The 20940-nt window shown below is 40.7% G+C and overlaps 1 protein-coding gene across 1 annotated transcript; it reads right to left on the reverse strand.

Annotated features, from left to right (window-relative positions):
* Positions 1 to 6897: 6897 nt before the first annotated feature.
* mpzl3 (myelin protein zero-like 3) lies at positions 6898 to 19606 on the reverse strand. The gene is made up of 6 exons (XM_084559316.1): positions 19303 to 19606; positions 16171 to 16337; positions 11158 to 11371; positions 8884 to 9040; positions 7784 to 7853; positions 6898 to 7577 (listed from the first exon to the last, which is right to left on the reverse strand). Exons 1-6 carry the CDS (start codon positions 19370 to 19372, stop codon positions 7497 to 7499), a joined length of 759 nt encoding a protein of 252 aa, XP_084415442.1. The 5' UTR covers positions 19373 to 19606; the 3' UTR covers positions 6898 to 7496.
* Positions 19607 to 20940: the final 1334 nt, after the last annotated feature.

Consider the following 20940-nt stretch of genomic DNA (forward strand, 5'->3'; position numbering starts at 1 on the left):
TCCCTTTCAGCCTGGCTCCAGCAAAAGCTGCGGCCCCACCCTAAAAAAGGCTCTGCCTTAATAACTGACTGGATACCTCCAGCCATTTTTTTCCATTACAATAATTTTTTGTTATTATCGTGCTTTATATTAGTTTATCTCAGCACCATCACAACCCCGCTGGTTTATTCCCTCCCCTTCCACACACATATGGAGGTGTTCTTTTTTTTTTTTTTTTTTTTTTTTTTAGAAAAAGTGGTTCCCAAATGGAAGTCGCCTCCTCTGATTGCTCAGGCTCCCTCTCAGACTGTGTGCTACAGACTCTCTGGATCTCAGATCAGGATTATGAGCCCGTGAGCTCAGCGTCCAAATTACCATGGCGATGCCAAAAGCATGTTTTCTGGCACGGCCGCGGGAGCAGCTCTTGCCAGGAGAGATGTGTGAAAGAGAGCAGTGATGATCGCACATTCTTGCATGCGCGCACACACACACACACACACACACACACACACACACTCTGTGCTTTTAGGACACGTCACCCTCACCGCCAAGCCCCCTCAACTCCCCCCATACCCAGCGCTCTCTGTTCTCATGGAAACACCAGCAGATAGACTAGAAGAGCAAAGGAGGAGGAGGAGTGTGTGTGTGTGTGTGTGTGTGTATGAGGGAGAGAGAGAGAGAGAGAGAGAGAGAGAAGGTAGGAGGTGAAAGCAAGAAGGCCGGGTGTGGCAGACTGGCAGGCGAGGCAAACTGCTTCTCTTTCTCCCTCCTTCCCCCTTTTTTTCTCCCTCTGTGTCCACATTTGCACACATGGTTTAATGGGCAGGCACTAGGCATGCATTATCCCCATAACTGCATTTATCACCATTAACATACAGTGAGGCTCAGGCGCATGCTCATGCAAACACCCACACTCTGTATTTGTCTTTCATAATACACACACACACAGACACACACACACACACACTGTGGTGTCAGAAGAGTCCCCACCCCCGCTCTGACACCAGCGAGCACCAGCAGATGCTACAGACACAATGAGGATGGAGGGATGGAGGACTGGAGGGGGGATAGACGGCGCGAGGGATGGGTAGAGGGAAGAGGAGGGCAAAGACCCGAGGCCTGGTGCTCTGCTATTCTTCTCTCTTACAGGATTATTCCACATCCAGTTCACTGAGGGGAAATCATTACCCCGCACCACTGGGCCACAGCCTTCCCGGCGGTCGCTGTCGTCACACAGGCAAAATCTCGCAGCATTACTCGGCTGCACTACATCATCACCGTGTGTCATCACGGTCCATATCGGGCCGCGTGACACAGGCGCTGTCATAATGCCGGTTTCTGCTGAGCACGCATGATCTTTCCCAGCACTGCCCTGCTTTACTTTTCGTACAGTTATGCACATTCGCACTGAGCAGTTCACTGTCCTCACCCCCCCCCCCCCCCCCCCCCCGGTAATTTTCCACTGGAGTAACTGCAAACAGATGAGTGCCTTTGCTGAAAGGAACTTTTTTTTCTGTCCACATTTTATTGTCAGAGATCTTGTTTCTCGAATGTGTAACAATGGAAGCTTCAGAAAGAAAACCTTGTGAAAAATGAAGGAAAAATCTGAACAACTCGGTGAAGAATGTGAAAAATCGCATGCTACGGCCTTCACTGGTCATCATTTTAGAACTGAAAGGGGAAGTTTCAACTTTTATTACTTGTTTCTATCTCAGGTGTGCATTAAAATGTCTGCTGCTGCAATGCTGCAAATGCATCTTCTCTTATCTAATTTCTGCTGATTTCCTTAATTCTATTATAATAGACTCAGTACACTCTCTTGACAGAATATTTAACTGTAACCTTAACCACTGACTGCATTTCATCTGCATTGCACTGTTTTACCTTCAGACTTTCTTCCAAAGGCATCCACCCAGTTTAAACAAATTCTATTTGACGCACATCGATGCAACAGTTTCCCAGCATCAACATTTAAATATCAAGGGGCAAATTACTTCGGATCAAATCCCCGTATCAGTAGAGACACCGCCACGAATCATTTAAGGGCGGAATACAAAACGCAACCATAATCTCCTGTTGGAAATGACTGGGGTTGTCTAAATGGGAAATGAAAATCCAAACACTCAGATCCCCAAGGGGCAAATCAGGCTGAGGTCTGAGCGATGGTAGCTAAAGAAACAGAGAGAGAGAAAGTGTGTGGGATGGACTTTGAAAACAATCCATCTGCAACTTGCAACAGATTGGCCAGCGGTTGACTGGAAACTAACCCCGCCTAAAGTAGCTTCTCCTTCTCTGAGCATCTCGGTATGCTAATGCATGTCCAGTGTGTCCTGTTAAGCAGCTGAATCTGCTGCTGTGCAGGCCACAGAGATCAATAACGTCACACTGTCCTGCCAGTATTGAGAAACAGTCAAATGCTATGTCCTGGCAACACATTACTGCAGGGCGCAGCTAGCTGCTTACTGCAATTACAGAGTCATTTTGATGATTAGTGTAGATTATTATTAAACATGAAGCATCAAAAATGGGATAATCAGTTTACAATGTGTTGTCGCGTTTCGATTTAAAGTCTGCCCACGAGACTTTTTCAAACCATTAGCTAATGCCAGGTTATTTGCTTATCAGTCTATCCAAGTGTATTTTTTTAAACTAATGATTAAAATAAAGCTGTAGCTAAAGCAGAACGCCACAGAGAATTTTTGATAATGCCATTAACACACTGCTCGTCAGATTACCATTGGTTTCAATCATTAGGCGCTTGTGCGTATGTGGCAGGTCACTTTTTGTATTTTAAACCATGCACTGCACCTTTGTAGTCTGTTGTTTGTGGCATTGTGCATCAACAGTGCAGCATGTCCTTTCAGACTGACTGTGATGAAGCTCCTCATTTGCAGTATGAAAGGTCACTGTATCCGAGAGAGGCAATGAGTTTCACGGGCAATCTGCCGACCGCACGGTACACGGGAATATTAAAGCTAAAGCTGGTTACATCAAATTGACCGAAACTATTGTAATCATTTAATTTCCTGCAGAATGCCAAATGTCTAAACTCAGGCAGTACAAGTGTACAAATGAGCATATCGCATTACTGCAATATTAAGCTTAATACATACAAGCTTTATTAAATTGTTAAATGGCATACCAACAGCACTACAACTTATTTTCAGGATGTGATTTGATTTGAATCAAGGCAGGATGCATCCCTCCATATAAATGTGGATGTGTTTAAAATGAACGATCTTTAAAGGGCAATAGAATTATCTTTTTGTTGGCAAATAACTGCAGAAACCTCAACAATCTTCAACGCAGATCACGTCACCCTATAACTGCCAGTGGAGAGTAGTAAACTACCTTCGCCCGTAGTTCAAAAGTCTGTCTCCTGACTAGCGTCTGACTTGTAGATTACAGAGATTGTCATGTTACTGCCAAGAACATAAATGACCCGAGTGCACTAAGCAGTATTATCACCACGCAGAGTGACACTAATGTCTTTTTTTCTGGCAAGCGACACATTATGCGTGTCACCATAGCTAAAACACCAGAAGGAAAAGCATGTGAGCGGAAGCAGCCAAAATGTCACACAGCAGCAAATAATTCACCGTTGAGCGGATTTTATTGAGCATCACTGGAGAAACCACAACTGACAATCAATAAGAGTGAGACGGGATGAGACCAAATGTTGAAAGGGTCACACTGATGCAAATGTGGGAACACCAGGCGAGGTCGAACAATGTGAATCTGTTTAGTTTGAAAGTGTGTTCACATAGTTGCTTTTCCCTACCTCGAAAGAGTAAAACATACAAGCTAGTATGGCTGCTGATATACAAAAAAAAAAAAAAAAAAAAAGAAAAAGTTTCAATGTAATATCACTTTCCTAAAAATTATAAATTTACTATTCTCTGAAAATTATAAATACAGGGAAAGAATTTAAAGGTTTGGCAACGCTTTCGGGTAAATAGCTCCACCATCAGCTTTCTTCTTTGCTACACGTTGTATGCTACGGAACATTGACAAGACATGCTGACAGTCTTCACTCAGCGGGACCTAAATTGTGTTGTTATGTAGCCATATATAATTTGTTCTTTCCTCCAAATATTCAAGATACGTGTTGTATATTAATTACAAAACAAGACTCAAGCAGAAATCCTCAATTGACCAAACGCAAAGAGACAAAGAAAATGATGTAGTTTACAGAAAAATAATTGGATCGTCCTTCTGTCCATTTTTTTTTTATTATTTTGAGCTTTATTCTTTTCCTCGTCGTTTCTAATTATTGTGGAGTTGATATTGAACATATCACACACACAACACATTGTAGATTCAATCCAATTTCGCTTCTTATGCCTTGTGGGAAAAACAATATAGAGTACTAAAATAAAACAGATTGGTAATGAATGCATGAGCTATCTAACCTCTGTGTAGATTGTTCACTATATATTTAAGGCAAATCACGCCTGAAGTTCATTCATTCATTCATTTTCTGTACCCACTTATTCCTGTTAAGGGTCGCGGGGGTCTGCTGGAGCCATGCAGCTGTCATTGGGCGAGAGGCAGGGGTACACCCTGGACAGGTCGCCAGTCTATCACAGGGCAATCACAGAGAGACAGACAACCATTCACACTCACACTCACACCTACTACGGCTGATTTAGAATCACCAATTAACCTAATGAGCATGTCTTTGGATGGTGGGAGGAAGCTGGAGTACCTGGAGAGAACCCACGCAGACACAGGGAGAACATGCAAACTCCACACAGAAAGGCCCAGTCGGCCCAACCGACTGAAGTCTTGTGACAATTCAATGTTCTGCTAGTAAACTTTTGGACCTGGCATTCATTCATCACCTGGACCAGACCAGACACCCCCACCCCATAGCAATGACACTCCTTGATGGCAGCAGCCATCCCCAGCAGGATGCAGCCTGACACAGACACACACACAAAAACAGTTTAGGAACAACTTAAAAAACATGAAGAACAGCACAAGGTGTTGACCTGGCCTCCAAATTCACTAGATCCCAAACTGATCAAGTATCTGTGGGATGATCCACAGAGGCCCCTCCCCTCAACCCATAGGACCCAGAGTCCCCCACTAACAAGATTCTGTTGCCAGACACCACAGGACACCCTCAGAAGGCCCATGTCCATTCTCTGTGTAGATTCACTGTATCATGTGTGTACTGTACAATGTTAATACTTGCATAAATTGTAATATACTTCCGTATTTAGTTGTGAAACAAGATTAGAAAGCTTCTGCCTGTGCCGTCAATGTCTTTTTTGCTCACTAGCTCCTCTCTTTCTCTCTATGATCTAAACCAGATGGAGGGCAAGGGGTCACAACGAAATAAAAGTGGACCAGGTGTACACTGTTGAACTGGGGGCACGACTCCAACATCTGACAGACCTGCACTCTCATAATGTCACGCAGGTGTCCTTCAGTGGGAAATTAGTCAGGAGAAAGTGGGCTGACTTGGAGAGATACTTATAAAATGTGAAAGTTCACCCAGTTCTTAAAAAGTGTTCTAACAAAGTTAGCAGTGAATATTTGTCTTGAATCTTCATCGCGAATATTAAACATCATGTCAACGTGGGGGAACCTGGGTTGCAATCAGTCATTTGTCCACCACATTGGATGCCATGATGCCTTTATCGGTTCTGTTCTGATCAATCTGTGACACTGGAAAACAGATTTCTTATGATAGAGGAATATATTTCTCAATTATCTGCATAACACACACACACACACAAACTTATGCACAAGATTACTATCCACACAATCTGTTCACTCGTTGGACCTGAACTTCCTCTGGTGGGGGGAGAGGTGGTTTGAAGCTCAGCCATCATTGTTGGGCCTAGCTTCCTCTGGATGCTGCTGTTTATGAGCGTTTTGTATTGTTGTTCCAACACTTCCTGTGATTTAACAATACCCAACAGCTGAGATAAATTTGGATAAATAAGGCAAATTTGCAACGCCTCCACTGGGGGAGAATTAGATTGTCTTCTCTGTTAAGTCAAAATGTAGAATTTAGTTTGATAAAACAGATGTTTTGCCTAAATGGGCATTTAGAAACATAGATATACAACATAAATCTCTCCATCTAAGTGATATTATTGGACAGTAATGACCCACAGTCTCTTCAGCCCAAATATTAGAAAACTGAATGACCTCCTCCCAAATGAGGTTTATCCAGAAAATCGAGTCCAGGCGGCAGCCAGCTGAGTATTTTTCTTTCTACAATCAATTTTTAAATTTTTTTTCTGCCTGGCATGAGTAAGCTGTTGCCATGGTAGTTCAGATGAAGCAGGAATGATAATTGTTTCACCATAGCGGCGCGTGAATTATTAAAAACTAGAGGGCATGAATGAGCAGACTGAGAAGCAGAAAAGGAGCGAGACACAATGAGGACTTATCATTGTGAGTGTGTTTCATTGGAGACTATTTAATAGGTCTTTTCATGAGTCTTCAGGCCCATGACTATGTAGATGAGAAGGCGCAACAGACATTTGCAAGTGAAGCTGCAAAAGAATCCTAAAAGAATATTAAAAAACATTCATGAATAGTGCAGGAGACCAAATAAAGAAAAAAAATGATGGCTCTACGTTAACTTTATCAACAAGCTGTCTCTGCTCATGAACCTACATTTTTTATATTAACTGGAACCTGCATTCGTCTCACAAAGCCCAAAGAATCAGTCTCATAAACTATTTATTTCGGCAAAAATGTTGCTGAAAAATGCAACATAAAGAAAGCCGAGCATCCAAAACCAAAACTGATGAAAGCCTGCAAACACAAACATCCCTAAAACATGCTGACTTTTAAGATGGGGAAAAAGACAGCTGACATGGTGCTGTAATACACAGAGGTCTGAAAAGGCACTATAAACAGGGCTCTCTATAAATAGCATAAAGGGGTCAAAGATAATGTTCAAAATCAAACTGTTTATTTTCTCTCCAAATGTTAACAGAAATGTTCCACTACAGCTCAGCAAAGACAGACATAATACTCTGACATGGGCAATAAATTACACAAAACGTATCCATCTTGTTCACAATAAGAAAGTGACACATGTGAATCATCGAGATATAAAAATATACATAGTGCTCGTTTGGCTTCGCATGAACAAGTCCATTCTGTGCCTGACTGAATAGTACCAACCATGGTGCTATTGTGCAGACAGAATAAACTGAAAATATCCACACAGCCTCAGGAATTTAGATTTCTCTTTTTTTCCTCCCAAGCTCACTGGTATCACAACAGTATACTCTTTATTGGATGAACTTGTAGGCTAAAAAGTAAATCTACTCATTTGCATTTCTTTCTGTGTTAAATGTAATGCTGGAGTATTTCCAGAAGGGGTCACCACAAAAAAGTAAACTCCATCACCAAAAAAACTGGGTGAGTGTTCGATTGTGGCAAGGAAGACATGAGTCCTGCATTGATTTACACTCAGTACCTCCTATTATATGACAACGGTAGGTCCAGAGGTTGCAGCTACGTCTACTAACCACCAGGGTTCTCTAGCACTGAGATTCAGCATAATTTTCATCCATGGGAGGCCTCTTTTTTAGTTCATAGTACTCAGCCTCATCCTCTGAGTCCTGGAAGAGACCAGAAAAGGAGACAGTCAGAGGAGACATAATGTAAACCCAGACACATAAACAGCTACATTCGAATAAGATAAATATTTTATAAACCATCAAATCCTGTTGTGAGATATACAGACCATGTAAAATTAATCATGTGAAACGTATCTGAGACATGTCTCATTAAGTTATTTATGACAGAGAAACGTTCTGTACTGTACCGTCAGATATAGGTCACAGCATGTGGCCCTCTTCACTTCAGCTGCTGGTGGGTGGAGGACATACTCCTCTCTGATGAATGCAGAAGGGACAGCAAAGATGGTTAGAAATGACGATAATCACACTCGCAATTACCATGTAAGAGCCTGTAAGTGTTGTTTTGACACAGCATTTACATGTATTCATCAGACCCTAAATGGCTCTCTTCCACTTCCACCTAAAATACATTTTAATATTGAATTTGTTAACTATTAATGCAATAGTATTTTTGAAAATATTGCCACGCCATGATTTTCCTTTTAAATGAAATGATTGATACCCCCATCGATGGATGATGATGCAGCAGGCAGCTGTCATTTAGTTGAGCATAGCATGAAGAAAAAGAACAAACCCATTAGATTGTCTCTTGTCTGATCTTTACTGTAAGCTAAGCTAACCAGCTAATTGCAGTGTATAACATACATAACAGCGGCATCAAACAGAATCTCAGCTTGGAAGCAAATAAGCTTCTACAATGCTACACTAATCTCTTAAAAATATCTCCTGCTAGACGAAGATACATGAGTGTAGCTCACAGTACAAACAAAAAACAAAAAAAACACATTGTCTGCTTGGTAAGTCCAAGTAAGGAAGAGAATGGAAGCAAAAAAAAAAGGATTGTTGATAATGCAGCAGATATGGCAGCTGGAAATAATAAAATAAGAGCATATCTTTTATTTATAAAAGGACTAGCTGAATGCCTAAAGTAAATTCGCTGCTAGTTGAGTCACTGCTGATAGGCCTGTTTAACATTTATATTGCGGTGCGACTCCAGTCAAGACTAAATACCAGCTCCTGTGGGACCTTTAACCACAGGGAGTAATATCGCTGCATTATGAACCAACCTGTATTTGAGCCAGCTTCAGACTCTGCGCTGATTCATGACACCTCTCTACCCCAAGCAGACCCCACTGAAATCAAACCCTTAATTCAAACTTAAATTCTTGTTTAACCTTCATCTAATTAGCAATCTAAAGACACATCTATAACCATCAAAGCCTATTGTGGCCACCAGTATCCCCAGGAGACCCTCGCCACTGATTGGTAGAATGAATCTACTCACCCCTCTGTGACCTCTATGGGTGACCTGTAGGACTTTGATTGGTTATTCCGTTTCTTGGGACAGAGCATCCGTCCAATCAGAACGATGGTGACGATACCAGAGGGGATTAGGACGAAAGCGAGGAGGACCGCAACATCAGAGAAGCGAATGGTGGGTGCTGAGGAGGAGGAGGAGGAAAATGTGAGGTCATCAGGTGCACATGTACAGGACTCATTATAGATATACAGTACACTGTACACACAGAGCACACACGCTGAACATACAGTATATGCAGCTGTTCCACAAGTGTCACTCTGCGCTTTCATTCACTAAACCAGATATGGTTTATTCAGGAAAAAATATTTCCCTTCACAGTGTTTGTCAACATTTTGGGAATGTGACTGTCTTGTAGGGAGTGAAATATAAGGGCTGATACCACTTCTGTTCAGTAAGTATATAGCTGGATCTAGCAGATATTCTTCCTATATCCCCACTGAGGGATACATTTTCTTATCTTATCTTATATTTAAAGCCCACTAACAATGGTCCAGATCAGACCTAAAATTAATACTCAGTTTGAGCCATCCTATTGCAAGTAGCCAGCATAAAAGACAGGCGTGAGCAACCTCAGAATGCATTGAGATCAGATTTGAGTGATCAGATCTCTGACCACATTTGGAGGTGGTCTGGGTCGCACATACCCACATTCCTTTGGTAGTGTGAACACAATGCGTCCTGAGTCACATTAGAGATAACCTATACTCAACGGGGATCAGCTGAGTTCTGCCTCAGGAAATAACTCACACCACTATTATAAATGATCACCCGTAAGTGATGTCTGTTCATTAGTAATGACATCCTTGCAGCTGTTAACTTCGAAAACTATTACTAAACTTTACTGTAAGCTAAACTAACCAGCTAATTGTATAATATACAGAACAGTGGCATCAAACTGAATCTCAGCTTGAATGCAAATAAGCTTCCACAATGCTACAGTATTCTCTTAAAATATTTCCTGCAACACGAAGATAGATGAGTGTAGTTTACAGGAACACATCATGAGCTTGGGAATTCCAAGGAAAGAGGAGAATGGAAAGCTCGAAGCAATAAAAGAAAGATAAAAGGACCAACTGAATTACTAAATTCACTGCTGGTAGGCTTACATAACGTTTATATGGTGGTGTGATTCCAGTCAAGTCCTGTGGGACCTTTAACCACAGGGAGTAATATGGTAGATGAGCCAGCTTCAGACTCAGTGCTGATTCATAGCACCTCTCTACACCAAGCAGACCCCACCGAAATCAAACCCCTAATTCAAATTTCAATTCTAGTCTAGCCTTTATCTAACTTGCCTAAATAACCAATAAAACTAAACAAGAATTAACAGACAAAAGTATTTAACGAGTACAGGAGTGTGTGATTCTGGGTTAATGATTGATGTGTACATGCTGATGTATGAGGAGCCGTGTGTGATCAAGTTAAATATTTCCTGAATCCCCGCTGTCTTTATTTCCTTTTATTACCAGAGATTACGGTGTGTTTGAAAACTTCGAGGGTTGGATTTACAATCTGCACATTAATACCAGGTCTGAACACACTTACTTAAAGCTGGCCACTTATGATCCAATAGCCCAGATTGGATCTTAATGCAAGGTCCTATGTGTTGTTTGCTATTAATATTTTTTTAAAAAACAAAAAACAAAAAACAAAACAAAATAAACAACAAGTACAAAAATTTCCATTATTTAGGTTAACGTGCCACACTCTTCCTTGGCTTAGACCAGGGACTCCCTGGTTTCCTGGCAACTGCTACCCAATAGCAAATAATAGCAAGAAGTAACATGTTAGTGAGTGAGCTTAAGTGATGTTGTTCAGCCCTGCAGTGACATACTTATCGCATTAATAAAAATGGTGTCAATCTTCCCATCTAACCTATATTTAGTGGTTAACAAATCCGATGACTTATCCCCAGTCATTGTCAACATGTGCTGTCAGCTCACAGCTGAGGCATGCATGAGTCAAAATGTTTACAACAGGACAGGCTGACACAAACACAACATAAATGTTTAGATTAGCGTGTTGTCTATAAAAATATGTGACTGGCTGGGGTATTTCAAAGGTTTCCACTCGTTTCTGTATGCATACCGTGTACAGTTAATTCAGAAAAAAACCCACCTGCCAGATTTGACTACTGTTATTTCACATATGTCTACGCAGGAAGAAGTGCATGACTAAATGTGCACAAAAAGGACTTTGACGCTTAATTATTTTGCGCACGTGTATGCATCATCTTACGTTTTGGTGTCACAGTGAGCACGGTGTGTGAAGTGGGGGAGCCGTGGACATCGGGAGGGTTTCTAACTGAACATGTGTAGGTCCCATTATCGTTCAGCGTGGCGTTGATCAGAGTGATGGAGGCGTCCCCGCGTGCTGGGATGCCCTGCCACTGGATACGGTTGCCAAACTGTCCTTCGGATGGAGGGAATGCCCGTGAGGAGAAGTGGAAAAACTAGAGGCACAGAAGAGAGGGTAAAATTATTTACATTTATCTGTTTAAAACAGATGGTTGTGGTCAAATAGTATGGCATGAGCAAGGTTGTTAAAATGCATGTCACTTGCACAGAATTAAAAATGCATGACTCTAATGACTGACACAACCATAATGTTGTTGCAAAGAAATGTAAAGTAATGCAAGTCATACATTGTGCATTTTAACCAATTATCAGAAATGAAATAATAATATTAAGTTTTCTCAATCAGAAAGCACATCAGACTAATTACTTCTGAATCTCGCTTGTCCGAAGCAACAGATGGTGGACCATTTTACTTTGGCAATATCGTTGATGGCAGAGTGAAGAAGAGATCTAATCAAAGAAACATAAATTAAAAAAAAATAAAAAATAAAAAAAATCAAGCAACAACCAGAGAACTGTCCTCCTTGTGCACCGATTTTACTTTTGGGTTTAACATTTACATGAGTTTGTTTTCAACAACAAACTCCATCCCTCCATTACTCCCACGTCAAGCTGATCCAGACCTCTCCAAAATACAACATCCGGAGTGTGAGTGTTTGTGTGGGTTGAGCACGGGGGGGGATGAAAATGTGGAAACGTCGCAGTAGATGTTTTCCACAGAGAGTCAACTAAAAGCGTAGAATTTATGTTTCACTAAGTTTTATGATGCACCAGAAACCACAGACTGCAGCAAAGGTAAACAGAATAGAAGCTTTTATAGGAACAGGGCAGGTGTTTTAAAACTACACCAACCTGAACTTTTAAAAAGGGATAGTTGTGTACTGTGAACGGCTACGCATTAAGGCAAATTTATGGCTCTGTGTCAGATAACGGTTTTGCTGCGTTCACACTGCGAGCTACAAAAGCTACAACTCAGTAAGCGTGGTCAGCTACAAATAATCCCAAACTGTGTTTTGTTGCTGACATTGTTGGTGACATTGTCCATGTTAACTGATGAAACTAATGCATATGATTAGTTGATGCATCACTGCGTCATTGGTATGTCAAAAAATTTTTTTAAACTACCTCAACTTTGGTATCATGTACATCTCGCCTGTCACAAGGCAAAAGAGTTGGCCGTTAGCTTGACACTTCCTATCGTCGCCTTCCACTGAAAATAAAATTGTTGTCAGTTGCTGTAGCTGCCGACTAGCATTTTGGAGGCGTAATTACACAACGATAATGACCCATGGGTATAAATAATTACACTGGCATAACCCAACGCAGCATAGTGTCTATTCTAACTCACCACACATAGAGAAACTTCGTGCACATTGCCTTCATGTTTGCTCTGTGGGTTTCAGGGGTGTTGTAAAGCGTCTTGAGACTATTTGCATTGTTACTGATGCAATATAAATAAAATTGAATTGAACTGAATAGGGAACAAAAAAAAACAGTATTAATGGTGATGCCTTTACTTTCATCTCAGTAACAGACAATTTACTACTGAAGCTTTGTTACTCTTCACAAATATTACATAGGTATGCAAGAATAAAAACCTATTTCTGCCAGCACACCAAAATGAAGACAATTAGTGGACTCCAGAGTAAAAAACTGCACCCTCTGAGCACCATGTCTGAAACTTTTGAACCATTTTTGAAGATGTACAAAACTTGTTTTTGTTGCATGTTTTGTAAATATACAACATTTCCTTCCCTGGTGACTAAAAATGACTTTTCTTATCTTACTTGTATTCTCCTAGGTCATGTGTTCACTGTGCAACTGCATTACGTGCAATAAACTTCAAAATCAAACCAATGCTTGACAGTTGAATAGCTCTGCAATGCATTAGGGAAAAAATACCTGCCTCCACGCTAGTCCTTAAGGATTTTGGGCAAAACAACAGTAGAGCTGTCTTCGTGGTGCAGAATAAATAACAGCAAAGACTTATCAAAAAAACAACAACACTTGGAGCTGAATAGTTTTAACAAAATGTATAACAAACCTAAATATCAACAGAAATAGTGGTGTATAGAGTAACTTAAATCACAATTTGCCTTAGGCTTGTATTATAAAACTATACAAAAGAAGTATGATCTCAGTTATGGAATGCATTTCACCATAGCAGACATGTGGAGTCACGTTCTTTAACTTTTGGTTTTGGTTAACAGCAGACCTAAAACAGATATAAAAGATCGGCCTTGGCTAGGTGCTCAATCCAGACATTTTAAAAATGCCTTGATCGGACACAATAGGGAAGCATGTTCTGTATGTGAGTAGTGAAAAATAAAAAAGAGAGAGCAGAGTTGCATCTTAATTATAGAGCGTCACAAAAAGCAATATTTACATCTTAAATCAAGATCATGCAAACATGTGTTTGAAGTCTACAATTTTACTGCCTCACGTGTGTAAAACACTAGGAACAATGTCATCAAGGATTACTGCGTGTGCCTTCCCAATAAAATGCAAACACAGAACCCCCTAAACAATCACAGACACAGATACAGTTTTATGGTTTTACAACTGTGTCTACATTTTTCTCAGAGACTGATAGCAGCCCTGGCAGAGATAAAGCTAGTCGTCTCCGTGCACAGTTATTTCTCCACGGCTGATCATTTCAGGACTTGGCACAGCTCTGCCCACATGAGAGCAGCTTGAAGTGGTGCTACCTAAGAGTCTGCTCAGACTGGAAACAGACTTTACACCCGATGGTTCTTTTACATTCACGAGAAGTGCTGCAACATGACCAGAGTTGGGGGACTGTTTTCAACTGGGACCACCTACACTACACATTTTAGACAAAAGCCTCTTCTGATTTGAAAAAATAAACAGTGACTAAGGTTTTAGATCATCACAATAGATTTTAATGTAACTTTATTCAGCACAATTCAATTGGTAAATCCTCTAATTAACACAAGCCACCGCTGATATTCGATTTAACATCCTCTCTTCTCCAATCTAAAAAATGAATTCTCATCAGGACTGAGGTAATTATGCAAGCCACTGAAGCACTGCAGCATTTCAGATTGACACTAAAGCTTTGGCAGCAAAATTATATTTTCTGATAGAGGTTTTCACATGCTTATTAATGGTCTTTCTCAGTGTGATATACGACCGGGGACACGCGAGCCAATAAACCAGCCAAAACTGCTAATGAAATTGGACGGGGAGTAAATGAAATTAGAAATTAGAAACTTCCCGACTTGGTTCCATCTATGGGTCATATCAGGAAACTGCCACTCACTATTTATCTGAGATGAAGCGACCAAGCTAGTTGGGCTAATTTGAAGGAAACGTGGAGACTGGTGTGTTATCAGCCGACGCACCTTTTTACGAATAGCCATGAGATAATCTCGTGCTATCAGCTCACGCACATGCATGCATGTTTTAACACCATATCAATATAACTTGCAAGTCCTTTCTCCTCCTCCCACTACACACTTTGAGACTGAGCAACTACTACATCTTAATGACCAAACCAACAGCACTCCATATCTGGAGAGCCACAAAACATTAGTCTCCACTTAACTCTGAGTGCTCCTATAGGAAATGGTTGCATATAGGGTTGCAGCTACCACACTATGGATTCCCAGGTCCAAATGCAATTACACAGAACCACACTTGATGGCTATCTTCAAGTACAAATGGAACTGCTTGAATTATGTGGTGTGTTTCTAGTGGATTGGTCGGTGAAACTCAACCGAGTGTGTGCTGGGTTAGGGGACTGAGTGCAGTTATGGGTTAGGAAGGATACATCTGAACGCATTTCGAACAAGCCCACAATACCGTCACACAAGAAGTGGTATTAAGGTATCGGACATCCAGGCTTTACTGCAGAAGCCTTGGAAACAAGCAAAGGATGGGCTGGAATGTGAATGGGTAAAACCTGGATATTACAATTAACTAAATTAAAGTTAGTTAGCTATTTACAGTGTCTCCTCTACATTATATGTCTCAGGCCATTATTGCTATCACAGCGGGAGAATACTCATGAGAAGTATTCAAGGGCTGTAAAGCTGGTCACGAATGCAAATAAAGTAAGCAGATATTCAAACAAGTCATGTTGGTACATAGTAGCCACATAGAAGTCACATGTCTGTCCAACGAGCACAGACTGTATAACTAGTAGTTCAATAGACATAATATAAGATTATGTACGTGTGTATATACGCATGTGTATGCATATAAAGTCTCTTATGTGAGGATTTCTTTTTTTGTTCTTTATCGGTCATGGTTTGTTTGTCTCACAGAACCAAGAAAGGATGGAAAGAATATGAGAAAAGTATTAAAAATCTTCACCATCAATTATAACCGCTCACATCATAATTCTATCTGACCAGCAATCCAAAAATCCTCAGATAACTATCACGCTAGGGGGAAAAAACTACCCTGTGTAGACTTATATTTTGCAGAAAAGGAAACAGATTTTGGCACAACAGTAATGTAATTGCCCTGTGAAGAAAGCAAATAATGCAATTTATCTAAAAACCAAATTACAGTAATGGTCTTATAATTTTCAAACTATATAGATATACAGTTATTCCCTCCAGCAGAAGAGTAACACTGTCATCACTGGAGGTAGTGGTCTGATCGCCCCATTAGTCTGCCTAATACAAGCTAACACATTAAACTTGCACAGTATTGACATTCAGCCGAATTTTTGCACAGTATATGTTCATTTGTTTTCTTTTATTTAAGTTGCCAACTTGCCAATACAAGTACACCTTTATATTTTAAATGTAGTGCAGTTACAGCATCAAAAAAGTCACATGTGATCATTTGAACAGCAATTGCAAAAATGTTTATAATACAGCCTTGTTCTGACAGCACTTAATACTGATAAATGTATACTCACTGCCTGCGGTGGACCTCCACTCTGGGGCCTGTAAGACCAGTCGACAGTCATCTTACTCGTTGGCCTACTTGTGGAAGAAAATGAGCAGGACAATGTGACGGCGTCCCCCTTAGATGCTTGGAGCTCTGCTGGAGTATTCACTGTGATGCAGGAGACTAGGGAGAGGCCTAGAAGTGAAATATTATAAAGGAAGAGCAGAAAAAATATGTTAGGAAAGCAAGCAAAAATATGTGATTGGTGTGAAGCAGAAAAGAGAAAGGGAAGCAGAGTGGAAATGGAAATAACCAAACATATAGGAGAACACACTGTGAGTGACATTTTTCTCCTGACATCTACAAATATGCTCACACCCGGCTGGCATTTAAGTGTCAGCTCACTGGCAGACACAAAAAGTGAGTGACACTCAAATATGAGTTTCTTACCAGCCTCTCTTGTAGAGTTTGACAGACACCCTACACATCTGTCTGCCAGATCCTTGAAAAGCACACAAGACTTTATCCCAGTGTCTCTCTATTTGTTGTGTTTTTATTATTGTTAGCTCTTCACTGAAAATCCGACAGCAGACCGGCTATAAACACATTCTACAACAAATGCTACTAAGAAGTCTGCTCAACTGTGTCCATGAACAAGAAATGAACACTAATTGCTTCTTTTAGAAAACAGTGTGGACAAATGTTGGCTACATATCATTTATTCAGAGCATGATCACTGAACAGAACATACAAGGCGTATGGAAGCATAGGGAGATTGTACATTTTGTATATTTTATGATTATTTTACTCTGGTCACCATCTTAAGTTAAAAATGAGTGTTTAAATTTGAAGATTAAACACAAACTATGTCTGAGGTGATGAGTTTGAACCCATGTGGCGCTAGATAAAAAGTGGCAGTATCACCAAAATCAGTTCAGTTTATCCTAATGGGACCTTTACCTTCTTTGGCAAATTTCACACCAATCTACCCAACAGCTGTCAAGATAATTCACGCCTATGCACTTTATGGTGACAATGAAGGAACACAGGTTCATCTATGTTTAAAGAAGCTATCCTCTGGAAACACGGATCTATTCAATAGATGTCAAGCTGTTTCACTCAGTGTCTCAAAGCTTTGACCTGTTGGTGGCACCAGGTAAAAAAATAATAATTGGACCACTAAATTGATTAGAATTTATTCTCTAGGGACCCTGGATGCTGGGAATTTTAAATGATTTCACTCTCAGCTATTAATGTTAAACTCATGGTGGTGCTAGGAAAAGTCAGGGTTTCGTCACTTGGAGATCACAACTGTCTGGCCATATGATATTTGTTGGGATAGTTCAGATTAGACCACAAAAACTACAACACTCATCATGGCAAATCAATACGAAGCCATTGTCACAATGTATCACTTTACCCTTGGCCTTTAAGATCAAATTATCGTGCAAAACTGGCTACATTTGCAAATCAACCATCGCTGGCATTAATACACTGCTATATTGCTGTATTGGGGCATAAATTAAAGATCCCTTGCAAAAGCTTCAAACAGCCTTTTCTCCAAGGACTTAGCCAGAGCAAAAAATAAATCAGAGCAATCAGAGGACATAACCGATCTTACACCGACACCACTGGTTCCTTCAGAGACTCCCAATTGCTGTGATAAGAACAAAGTTTATCTTCCACAAAACAGCATAGGAGATCTCGCACGATCAGCTCGATTCATCTACAAAGACCTCGGGGTGAGCGAGGCGACAACGTGAACAAAGCTATCTCTTCTTAAAAGAGGAAATCAAGCAGACAAGCTCTGAAAGCTTCTTGAACCTCTCTTGAACTTGAGGACACGATTGATGCCAACAATCTAGTAATTAGCATTGATGGGAAAAGAAAGCTGGCAGATCATCTGTGCCCATGTTGACACCTATCACGCTGTAATAGTACCCTATCTGTCCTCATGTGACCCGAGCAGGAAAGCAAAATGGCTCCATTTGTTTGGAAGACATCGTGGCATTTTTCCATACATACACAGATCAGCCACAAAATTAAAGCCACTGACAGGAGAAGTGAATAACACTCTTGTGACAATTAAATGTTGTGCTGGGAATCTTTTGGACCTGGCATTCCTGTGGATGTTACTTAGACATTCATTCATTCATTTTCTGTAACTGCTTGTTCCTGTGAAGGGTCGCTGGGGGTGCTGGAGCCTGTTACTAAGACATGTACCACTCAATTAAACCAGACAGGGCACCCCCACCCCATAGCAATGACCCTCCTTGATGGCAGCAGCCATCCCCAGCAGGATGCAGCCTGACACAGACACACACACAAAAACAGTTTAGGAACAACTAAAAAAAAAAAAAAAAAAGTGTTTGCCTTACAAAACAAAGACAAACTGCGATGGTGCTAATCTTCCCCAGTGTTTCAGTGTTGTCCCTGTTCTGACTGAACCGGGAGTAAGTTAGTCATATTTTTATTATTTCAGCCCGATGCTCACAGAAACATGCTGCCCACAGTTCACAGCCATGTTTGTAGTGTACTTGGCAGACAGACAGTCAGTCTTAAATTAGTGCATACCCTTTGTCAGAATCCTTCCAAGCCTGGCTTTTTACACAGGCCTGTCATTATTAGTAGCTGTTCCTATATTTACAATGGTAGCCAGCTGACCTTTCTACGAGATACTTTAACCTATTCCCACAACATGAAACCGATATAGAAGACTTAAAATGTGTCTGTGGTTGAGTTCAATAAAACGTTGTTTTGTATTTAATGACAGTGTCCAACCAAAATTTACAACCACGGCCAAGAAGAAGCAGAAGAAGAAGAAGAAGAAGAAGAAGTTGCTTAATTAGCTAAAAATAAAAGATGGCGTCCTATATTTCTCACAGGAGTTACTTTATTCCCGGTACGCATTCCTTACGAGTTCCTTTGCACTTTTATTTACTTCTAAAATGAAAGCAGTTGTAGCCTACACCTACTTAGAAAAAAAAATGTCGTGAGCTGTATTACATTTAAAAGAAAGTACATCTATCGTTAAATATGACTAATGCTAGTGCCAGCTCTGTGTTACCCTGCTAATACTGAGACGTGCTCTCTCTGTAAGGAAGTTTCTGCTGAAACATCGCGACATGAAAGCGGAGCTGTGTACTCCCGGTTCACTTACCGAAACAGACGACCAAGTACAGCAACAAAAACACATTCAGGGCGACATTTCCACGGAGCAGTCGACGCATTTTAATGTGTAGAAACGGGTTTACTTAAGTGTAAAATGAGAAAAGGGTCCAGGGTGTGCCAAAACTTCCGTTAATTTACGACCATAGTCTATTTTCGTAATGACTCAGTCCCTCCGTTGCGCCTATCCAGGATCGTACCTGCCAAACAGGTGTATCAGGAAGTGGAGTCATAGGGAGTGACGCGCTTTTAAAAGGTTGATTTCGATAGTTTGGAAACACCCTATGCAGTAACACAGTAGCAGTGCGAGTAAACATAAATACAATTCTAATAATCAATCAAATGTCGCACTTTAATAAGAACCCAAAAGCTTATGGCAGAGGTAGAGGTGAGGAAACTGAGCCGGCAATAACAAGAAAGGAATGCAAGGAAATGCAGTATTCAGTTATTTTTAACTGTTTATGGTTGCAGTTTCATTTCTATATAAGGATGTTGAATCTCGCTGGCTAAAACAGGAATTCATTAAAAATTAAGAAATTATTAAACTTCTTTCACCCATCTTCATCCCCCTCATATGTGCAGAGGCCTTATCTCCCCAGCCTGTTTTTGTATATAAAACCACTGATGCTCTATCGGGACGCCCCTGGAATTTCTAGGCATATTCCTCCACTATCCCTGTCCCAGATCTGCTGTCTTTACTGTTGTAATTATCTCTATTGGGAGAAGGTATTTGTTTTTCTAGCCTTTGCCGGTTAGGTTTTGTTAGGGTATAGTGCTTTATCTTGTGACTTCATGTTTGTACAGGGCTCTTTTGAAGTTTATTTTTGTCTTTATTTGGTCTCGACTGCTCCAGCTCCATTCTTAGGTCCTGCCCTGCTAGGAGCGTTTCCTCCAATCTGACTACAGAGATGATGCGGTTGCATAACTTCATTTCATGATACATCAGAGGACTCGGAGCGAGAGGATCTATTACTGTGAGCCTTGTGCTATGAAATGCTTTCTATGTGTATCAGCTCTGTGGCCATAATGTAATTCAGTGTTTTACATTGTCATTCAGTGGTGTGCAAGAGTTGTTGAAAGATAAAAGTTTGTATTTCTCCCCGTTTTTGTTCAAATTAATGCACATGTTTTACAAATACATACACGAGAAAAGTAGAGGTTTTATACAACAATGTGGTATTATTCCATTGTGTGACTAACTATTAAAGATCATGTCAAAATGAGTTAAGAAGCAAGGACAATAAGATTTGGATAGAGTAATGTGCATTGTATATATATGTCTCGTGCTCTCGCCTGGCTGTACTTCATGTTTATATTAGGTTCATTGCAAAGTCAGAATTCAGTGCAGTTGTTTGTTTCTCAGATATGAAATGAGCGAGGCACAGGCTCCGGGTTTCTTCTGCCGGTCCCCATTCACAAGTACAGAGTCTGTACTGTATCTGTTAAGAATATTATGTAACAGTGTCCGCACTGAGGCAGGGATAGATTCCCTTTTTTTTTAATAGATGCTGAGTAGCAGGTCTTCTGTTCAAGGCTAAAGTCCTCTGTCTGTGTGCAGTCTTGTGCCTCTTACCTGGGCATGGTCACACACACCATTACATTGTGTTATGTATTGTGTGTGTGAACACAA

The sequence above is a fragment of the Chelon labrosus genome (assembly GCF_963514085.1).
Source record: "Chelon labrosus genome assembly, chromosome: 13".
Lineage (NCBI taxonomy): Eukaryota > Metazoa > Chordata > Actinopteri > Mugiliformes > Mugilidae > Chelon > Chelon labrosus.

What these genes read in the sequence shown, in the direction of transcription:
- mpzl3 (XM_084559316.1), bottom strand. Translation starts at nt 19,372, where the DNA reads ATGCGTCGACTGCTCCGTGGAAATGTCGCCCTGAATGTGTTTTTGTTG. An exon ending in GCTCACTGTGACACCAAAAC is followed by an intron (nt 9,041 to 11,157) that starts GTAAGATGATGC and finishes CCTCCTCCTCAG; the next exon opens with CACCCACCATTCGCTTCTCT. An exon ending in CCCATAGAGGTCACAGAGGG is followed by an intron (nt 7,854 to 8,883) that starts GTGAGTAGATTC and finishes TGCATTCATCAG; the next exon opens with AGAGGAGTATGTCCTCCACC.